General features: G+C 41.2%; 1 protein-coding gene across 3 annotated transcripts in view; it reads right to left on the reverse strand.

The window, feature by feature from the left end:
- Positions 1 to 8,863, reverse strand: part of MRC1 (mannose receptor C-type 1) — a 95,940-nt gene extending 87,077 nt beyond the window's left edge. Inside the window, exons 1-2 of one of the 3 annotated variants that reach the window (XM_077897042.1) lie at positions 8,613 to 8,863; positions 3,121 to 3,295 (exon numbers count right to left, since the gene is read on the reverse strand). In XM_077897042.1, the coding sequence (XP_077753168.1) occupies positions 3,121 to 3,241 (121 nt within the window). In that variant the 5' untranslated portion in view covers positions 3,242 to 3,295; positions 8,613 to 8,863. Of the gene's footprint in view, positions 1 to 3,120; positions 3,296 to 4,134; positions 4,260 to 8,612 lie in introns of those variants that run through there. The other 2 variants (XM_077897041.1, XM_077897043.1) reach the window with 2 other exon arrangements.
- Between the last annotated feature and the right edge of the window lie 825 nt (positions 8,864 to 9,688).

Genomic DNA, 9,688 nt, shown 5'->3' on the forward strand with positions numbered 1-9,688 from the left:
TTTTCTATATAGCATTCACAACCATCTTAAAATATATTCTCTTCAAGAAATCACTTAGTTATCTTTTGCCTGTATCCCTCCACTGGAATGTAAATTCCACAAGTAGACTTCATTTTTCTGGTTCAGTACTCTATCCTCTCTTTTTGGAGCATTATAGTCTGTCGACAAATACTAGTTGAATGAATGAAAGAATATTAATTAAATCTGAAGCACCTTGACTAGACACCCAGACACATTATTTTATTTAATAACTGATTAATGATGATGAGTACGTTTAATGTTAGCTTCTTTCCCTGAAAGTTTATTTTTACCAAAGAACAATCTATAAATGTTTATACAAGGAGTACTTGGAAATGAAAAGCTCTATTTCAATTCACCCTTATCTATTCTGGCTTCCTTTATTTATCTTTGACATTAGGGAGCAGTGCAAGTTTGATATTGCCTTTGCCAGACAATATAAGGAAATGTAAAATTATCATTTTATGATTCCACAGTCATACATAATTCCTCTCCCCCACTAGTCAACACTGAGTTTTACTTTTATCATGGTATCTGTGTAGTGTCTCTGATTTAAAAGGTCATATTTCTTCCTCTGAAAATGATCCAAGGCCTTGACTAAAAGTCATCTTGTGGTATTTTTGCCACTATCAACCACACCAATGTTTTCTGTTCTTTTTCTATACTAACTATGTTATTGTAATAGAAATATTACAAAGCTAACAAAAGAGGATGGTGGAATTTCTATATTCATTTCCCTGCCATCTCAATTATGGAATTAATTGTGTTTTAATTTTTGCTTATTAAATACTTACACATCAGATATTTATTTACAGGATTGAAGAGACCCTTCTTCCATCCTTAACTCTATTTTTCTAACCTCATATTAATTTTTCAACAAATATGTGCCAGGCACTGTGCAAGTAACCTTGCAAGGACAAACCAGAGACAACTTTTGTGCCACATTGAGCTCACACCACCTGCAGTTAATTTAAAGGCAGAAACCTCAAAGGTCAAAATACACACATGAAAGAAGCAGTAAGTTCCAGATGAATATTTCAAGTCAAAATAACTGAAGACTAGATACCCAATAACATGAGTGTGAATATTCTTTTTTTTTTTTTTTAATAGGCTCCATGCCTACCAAGGAGCCCAAGGCAAGGCCCAAACCCACAACCTCAAGATCAAGACCCGAACTGAGATCAAAAGTCAGACGCCTAACCAACTGAGCCACCCAGGTGCCCCATGAATATTCTCTTAAGCATGTTTTAACAGATTTAAATTTTTCCATTGTCATTGGGTTAATTTTTCCATTGACATTGGGTTAATAAATTTCTAAATTGATTAGCAAAGAAAATTAGGTGATTAAATTTGACTATCTAGAGATATAAGTATTATATGCTGTATTTCCTTATACATTTATAGACTTTCCCTGCTGGCAAATAAAATGCTGAGCTGCAAACATCTTTATCTTTTGCAAGACAGTGAAGCTGGGTAAGAGGAAAATAAGTGGATACTTTGTACCAGATACTGCCAGAATCCTACTTATCTCTTCTTGCCTTTTGCCATTTCAGTGCACATGAGCCCCACTCCCCAAGGTCAGCATAGCATCTCTGGGCCTGGGGGGCATCTGAGTCCCCTGTGCCTACACACTGTGAAGACAAAAAAGGCCAGAGAAGCCCCTGAGTAGTAGCCTTTTACCAGTGACTGATAGCAATTGATGAATGAACACCCAAGTCCCTGGCACGTTGGGAGGGATAACTCTGAGGCACATATCCTACATTGTCACCCAGAGCACTCTAGCAGGGCTGAACCCCAGGTGTTCCCAGTGGTCACTGGCTCCTTCCCTTCCAGTCCCACCTCCTTACTCCTTTGCCAGGGTTTCCTGGGACTGTCTCCCAAGAAAACTATTCGCTCAAATCATTGTCAGAGAGACAGCATCTTAAGCAGCCCAAACTAAGAAATCTGTCCATTAGCCTCAGTAAATGAATCTAAAAACCTTCATTTGTGTCCTCTAAGAACCGAAGTTAAGTGAAAAGCAGTTATTTATCATTCACCTAGTACATGCAAAAAACACAAAACCAAAAACTATGCCAAGTACTGGGGGCATGGGGAAGACTAAGGATCACAGTGTTAGGTTTGGCAAAATTGAACAAAAGAATAAAGGAAAAATTAAGAATTATTTTGGTTGTCACTTTGATCTTTCATTCATTCACCAAATATTCAGAGAGCCTAATAATTTTAAGTCACTGCATTTGGCCATTTGGGGAGGTACAAGTGTGAATCCAATAAGGGTTATGACCTCAAGGAGAAAGGAGAGGCCAGGCATAAGACATTTATCCAACTTCCTGTCTTCCTTCCTAAAGATATGAAGAACTACGCCCTTCCTGGGTTTGTTCATTTCCATCTCAGTAGGTCTCCCTCGGTCTGCTGATTTCTTTACCTATGTCCTGGACTCTACCCCTCTCTGCCTCTCCACTTGTTCTCCTTTTCTTTCTCTCCTAGAACTTCAACCTCAGAATGCCAGCCTCTCCCCTCGTTCTAGGACAAAATCTATAGGTAAGAATTTGACACTACACCAATCTTCTTCTCTTCGCAGCCATGCTCACTAATTAGTTCATCTTTATGGGGACACCTGGGTGGCTTAATAGTTGAGCGTCTGCCTTTGGCTCAGGGCGTGATCCTGGGGTCCTGGGATGGAGTCTCACATTGGGATCCCTGCTTCTCCCTCTGCCTGTGTCTCTGCCTCTCTCTCTGTGTGTCTCTCATGAATAAATAAATAGAATCTTTAAAAAATTAATCCTTATGTATCATGTCCATTTGACCATGGCATAATCAGAACTCTTGTCACTCACTGGGTGTGTGACTTTGGTGAAGTTTCTAAACTACTCTGTGCTTCCTTTTCACCATCTGAAAAATGAGGGGAAAATCTTAGGACTTGCTGGTTGTCGTGAGGCTTCAATGAGATCACCCAAATAAAGCACTGAGAACAGTTCCTGACACACAGAAATCGCTATATACATGTTAATTATTATCATTAACTTAGGAAAATCAGTTTTGAAGACAGCGTGAAATGGTTCAGAACAGGATGAGACCAGAGAAAATAGAGCTGTTGCAGCAGACCAGAGAAAGGAACAGAGATGATGGAGACTCCAGTTTCCAAACTCAAGAGACAGATGATGTGGTGGAGAAGGGTATATTCTTTGAGGTCAGCAAACTTGTGATCAAATTCTGACTCCATCATTCGCTTGTGGTATTGCCTCAGTTAAAGTAATCACTCCAGCCTCGATTTCCTCATCTGTAAAATAGGGATAATAATGCTCCTTGATAGACTTACCACAAACTTCTAAATGAGATAATTTATGTAAAAACACCCAGCATGTCATTTTGCATAAAGCATACATCCCAGTATTAATAACCTCTTTCCCTTCCCCGAGTGAAAAGTCTAAACAGTTGATATAAATAGAGGGACTAAGTCCTTCTTTGACATACTGTTGTTTTGAGCACATTTTATGTCTTTCCTGATCTATATCTTCCCTGGTCTACACACCCCAGCTGGTAAATTCTTAGCCTCGGAGCCAGAAGACAATAGTCAAGAATCAGCTCTGGTCCTTATTGGCTAGCTGACTTCTGAGCCTGTTTTCTCCTGTAATAAAAGGTGGATGGTAACACCGACCCTTCTTACATCATGCGGCTGTTGTTAAGGATCTGAAAATGATTAATGAATGTGACTAAGGTTCTGAAAGTGCTCTGTGACTTTAACTTGGTTTGTAAGTGGACAAAGTTGTCTTAGAAGGTTTTTTTTTTCTTAAAATTCCTTTTTATAAATAAAATTTATTTTTTTGGTGTTCAATTTGCCAACATATAGAATAACACCCAGTGCTCATCCCATCAAGTGCCCCCCTCAGTGCCCATCACTCAGTCACCACCACCTCCTGTCCACCTCCCCTTCCACCACCCCTAGTTCATTTCCCAGAGTTAGGAGTCTCTCATGTTCTGTCTCCCTTTCTGATATTTCCCACTCATTTTTTCTCCTTTCCCCTTTATTCCCTTTCACTATTCATTTGGGGAATATAAAAAATAGTGTTTTCTCCTATGTCAGATTCAATTCTTTTTAAAAGGGTATTGCTTTCTTACCTCTTTTATTCTTACTTTTGTCCTGATTTTCACTAGTTTCCTCTAAGGACCAAACTAACCCCATGATGTTTCCATCCAACAATGCATGATGGTAGCCAAGAAACAAGAGGACACTAATATTCTCATTATGACGTCAGTTTCATTCCCTCTCTGCTATGGAGGTAAGCTACTTCAGAGGCTACTTTCCTTTTGTTCAACTCCTTTCGTGGCCTCTGTGACCTCCTAGCTCTGATCCTTAGCTGCTCATGTTCCAGTCCCAGAGGACAGATCTGAGTGTTGAAGGTCTTCAGCTCCTTTCTGAAGACAAGGGTTCTTGTCTTTAACTGATGTTGAGCATATTTGACTCTGTAAAGTTGACATTTAACCAATGATGACTCCTTCTACTGAGAAATTAGGTTCAGCACCCCCTAAGGCACTGAATTGTCATGTGACAAGGCAACTGTCATCTTACCTTTGTAATATCCTACATACACAGATCTCCATCTCTCAATTTCAGAAAAGTCAGATGAAGTTTGGAACAGTAACAGGAAAAATAGACAAATATAAGAACAGTGGAAAAAAGAAAATGACAAGAACTTGGTTTTGCTCAGTAACTTTAGAAAGAATGTCTTAAATCCGGTGTCTAAAAGAAGTCACATGTAAAGGAAGAAATGAAGAGATTAGAGATAAAATTAGAAATCTTTTTTTTTTAATTTTTTTTTAAATTTTTATTTATTTATGATAGTTACAGAGAGAGAGAGAGGCAGAGACACAGGCAGAGGGAGAAGCAGGCTCCATGCACCGGGAGCCCGATGTGGGATTCGATCCCGGGTCTCCAGAATCGCGCCCTGGGCCAAAGGCAGGCGCCAAACCGCTGCGCCACCCAGGGATCCCTAAAATTAGAAATCTTATAAAGAAAATTTTATGAAAATTAAAATGACTAAGGGAATGGCAAAGGGGAATTATTTCTTGAAGAAATTCTAGATTGGTATTAACCAATAATTCATATACCAAAAAAATGCATTGCTTCTGTTTATTTTTTAATTTTTAATTTATTCATGAGAGACCCAGAGACATAGGCATAGGGAGTCTGATGCGTGACTCAATCCCAGGACCCCAGGATCATTCCCTGAGCCAAAGGCAGATGGTCAACCACTGAGTCACCCAGGTACCCTGCATTGCCTTGGGAGTCAGGAGCTCTGAGCACTAAATTGGTTGTGCCATTAACTAGTTGTGAGACTCTGGAAAGATCACTTAACCTGTCAGGACTTCAATTTTCTTATCTATCAAACAAGGACGGTGGATGCAGCATGGGACTGTGCCAGAGATCAAATTCACTGTATCTTTTTTTTTTAAATAATCACTGGCTAGTGAGGTCCTACTGTTGGCATCCTTTCCAAGTCTGCCTCCAGTACCATTACATTGGTAGTTTGAAATCAGCTGTGACAGGAACGTTACACCATGAAAATCAGTAAATGCCACAAATCAGTGCTTTTTTTTTTTTTTTTCTTCTCTGGGAACTAATTGTTAAGTTTACCAACATACTATTGCTTATGCACCAAACCATCCCATTTTAAGCTATGTTCCTCTGCTGAGGTCCAACCTCTGAGTCTGAGCATCTCTCACTGTATCATGACTATGACTATATCACCACTGAGGTCTAAACATTGGTGCTGAATGCTATTCTTTCAGCTAAACAGCAGGGCAAGAAGAAAGCTAAGAATTACCCCCCCGTCCCCCAACCACATGCCTGGCCTCCTAGGACCTCAAGGTAGGACATGGATGCTCACAGTGCTGATGACGTGGAGTGCGCTGGGTTCTGAATTGAAAGAAAAATAAACCACAGAAAGTAGGGAGACCTTTCTGTGGGTTTTCTTTATGGGTAGGGAGCCAGGGCAGGGGGTGCAGGGGTAAAGGAATTCATATACCCTTTGTTCTACTGCTAACTGAGCAGTAACTAACCTCTGTTCATGTGCTGTTTGAACCAAGAAAAGGTAAAATCAGAATTATAGGCTCTCAAGTTAAAGAAAAAAATTCTGTAAGAAGCTCCCTTACCCATGTTTCTGTTTGTTTTTTATTCTCTGAGTAAACAGATCTTCAGCAACTCCCTGCTTCCCCCATATTTGTGCCTATGAAGAGGAAGACATTCATCAGAGTAAAGGCATTCTGCTGTCTCAAGGAGGAAAACTCTCCTAAGCAAATCGAGAAACATTTCTTGTCCCAAAGCATTAAGAGTCAATTTAGAGAAAATTAGTATCTATGGGACCCAATATGGTAGCCATTAGCCATAGCCATTGCATTCAGCACCAAGTCTCTGGTACACTTGAAATGAGGCCAGTCTGAATTGAGAAGTGCTCTAAGTACAAAATACATTCTGGATTTTGAAAATCTAACTTTTAAAAGATGAATATAAAAATATCCCAATACATTTCTTTACTAAAAATATTTTAGACATATCAGGTTAAATAAAAGATATTCATAAAATCAATGTTTTTTAGTGTGGCTATATAATGTAGCTAATAAGGTTTCTTTTTTTTTTTCTTTTAAAGATTTATTTATTTATGATAGAGAGAGAGAGAGAGGCAGAGACACAGGAGGAGGGAGAAGCAAGCTCCATGCTGGGAGCCCAACGCGGGACTCCATCCTGGGTCTACAGGATCACGCCCTGGGCCAAAGGCAGGCGCTAAACTGCTGATCTACCCAGGGATCCCCGCTAATAATGTTTCTATTGGACTTCCTGCGTTAGGCTCCAGGTCACATACAGAGAGCCCTTGAACTGTTCACCTAGATTCTGCCTGAAGACTTTCAGTGACAAGGAACTTAATCCTATGCAGATGATTCTATGTGGGACAGCACAAGTCTTAGAAGATTTTCATTGGTCTTGGTTTCACCTCTTCCACTTGCAGACTTGCAAGATGAACACTTGAAAATGTGGTTTTCTCCCACTTGGGTTAAGCATCTCCTCCTCCAGCACCCCTTACTCAATCAGAGATATGCTTTGTAGCCAGAAATAAGGCAAAATATCTTCTCAGGCTCTAAATTTTTCCTCAGCATAGTTTCTTGGGAAATCTCTCCTTTAAATCTACTGCTTTTATTGGATAATTAGTTACTACTGTGGGAACAAGAACTCACTACTTCTAATTGTCAGCACTTAGGGAGCAATTCCTATGGCCCATACTATGTTCCAAACATTTCATATTTTGTAACTCATTGAATCCTTGCAAAAGCATGGGGCAGGTAACATTAAGCTCCCTGTTAGAGCAGGGAACTAATACATAGAGTAATTCCGTAGCTTCCCTGCAGGGGCAGGAGGCCTTCACTTGTATAATCACTGCTACTTTTTTTTTTTTTTTTTTTAAGTAGGCTCCACACCCAGAATGGAGCCCAATTTGGGGCTTGAATTCACCACCCTAAGATCAAGCTCTGAGCTGAGACCAAAAGCCCAATGCTTAAGTGACTGAGCCACCCAGGTGCCCCATATAATCACTGCTACTTAATGCTTAATGATTTAACGTTTTCTGTGGTCAGCACCCTCTCTGAAGTCTCCTGATGGTTGGAGTTTCTGTGTTATTAATATGCTCCCATTCCTGCTCTCACCATTACATGGAAGGTATGGAATGCCATTGGCAGAGGTGGCCTGTGCTGATGTAGGAGAAAAGGGGGATCAGGAACCAAAAGTTCAAAGTTGAGATCCTTTCAATCTCATTTCAAAAGGGAACTGGGAATGAAAATTCTAACAGGCACTCTCATTCTGAAGTTTAAGCAGTTTGCATCTAGAGAACGAGAAAAGACAGACTCGACAATGTGTTTGAGAATTGAAAAGTTATATAAAAAAAAAAAAAAAGTTCCTCATGAGCAATCACCAGTCTCCAGAAAGAAAAAAAAAAAAAGAAGAGAAAGAAAGTGTAAGTCAGTTTGAACAACTTAGAATACTGATAAAGATGAACTTTGTAGCTATAAAAACCATGAATAATTAAAAGATTTGTTCACAGAAAAACACGCATTGTAAAAATCTCATGGAATCCCTCTTTGGAGGATGATCTATGATCCTGTCCTTAGACCCACCATGAGGAAAGACACCAGTGCCTTCCTCCTTTTGGCCAAAACATTCCAGAAGATATTTCTTGGTGGTTAGACAGGATTATTGTGAATTGAAAACCAGAACGCAGAAACCACAAAGGAAATCCCTCTAAGAACAGAGCAGAGAAAGAATGATGGGACGTGGGAGAAGTCAGGAGGAGACAGGGGTTCTGTGGGGCTCAAGGCCAGGTGGCACCTCTGGCTGGAGAAGCAGCCTTGCTTCTCCAGGCCCCGGGCTTCTAGGCCTGGCAGCCAGGAGGAGGCAACCGGTTTCCCACAGAGCTGATGGGGCGCGGGACTTTGGCTTTCCTCCTCACCACAGATATTAAAAGGAATCCATCCATTAACCTTGACCCCAAAGGAAATGTGGCATAGCCCCCAGGCCCCAAGTCTGAAAGCTTCTGCTTCAGTCAACTTACCCAACAGCTGTACAGCAACCGGAATAAGAGAGAGGAAAACCAGGAGTAGGGACAGCTTCATGGCCCAGAGTTTATCCTTCGCTTCCACTGATGGAGACGAGGGGGTAAGAAGGAGCCAAAACAATGCAGGCACCCGCTCACCCCTTCCCCTACTCTGTTCTCAGAGCTGCCCTGCTGAAAAGAGGTATGGAGGAAGCTGTCACTTTTAAAGGGCTTCTGAAATTAGGGAAAACCTCCAATAAGGAGATATCCTGTCACATGAGGGTAGTTGGAAAAACAGGAATTCAAAGTTACAACTTTGCTTTGTAAGCTAACTTCTGAGAAGAGCAGACACAGAGGAAGGGAAGAAAGGGACACATGTGGGAGAGGGGTGAGGAAGGGGGGTGGTGAAAGGGTGATCGTGAGAAACCCGGAGCCAGGCTGGCCTGCAGAGAAGGGGAGAAGTGAAACAGCTGTGTGCCCGAGAGCTGGCTCGGAAGGGGCTGTGTGACAGGAGGCCATTACCTGGGCCAGAAAGCTGGGGTTCCCTCTGGGAAGCAGCTGAACCAATGGTCCCTCAGCAGACAACCCACCCCAGACACAGAAATAGCAGGCAATGAAAATGCTTCATGCTGGAAACATTTTCTGATGTGCTGAAACTGATCCCCCTCATTCTCTATATTCAGTGCTTGGAGTGTTTTTTTTTTTTTTTTCTTAGATTCAAAAGACACAGTTCTCACAGAGCTCTGTTCCTTTAGCCAGAAGAAAAGTGAGAGGCTAGACATAAGAAGAAATCTCCTCGAGGCCGGGAAGCAGAAAGTTCTAGAAGGCTTTCTCTAGAAAGTTCTCCAGAAAAAGAGAGAAAAGAGTGACAAAAGATTTGTAATAAAGCCTTGATGCCCAGCCTCAACCATACTGGTTGTCTTCAAAGTCGGAAAGTTCCTCTCAGAGGAGAAAATCTGCTAGTTCGTTCACAGGATGCATATTCCTTACATGATGGGTGGATTTCTTTCTTTAAAAGCAAAAATAGGGGATCCCTGGGTGGCGCAGCGGTTTGGCGCCTGCCTTTGGCCCAGGGCGCGATCCTGGAGACCCAG

Source organism: Canis aureus, chromosome 5 (assembly GCF_053574225.1).
Source record: "Canis aureus isolate CA01 chromosome 5, VMU_Caureus_v.1.0, whole genome shotgun sequence".
Lineage (NCBI taxonomy): Eukaryota > Metazoa > Chordata > Mammalia > Carnivora > Canidae > Canis > Canis aureus.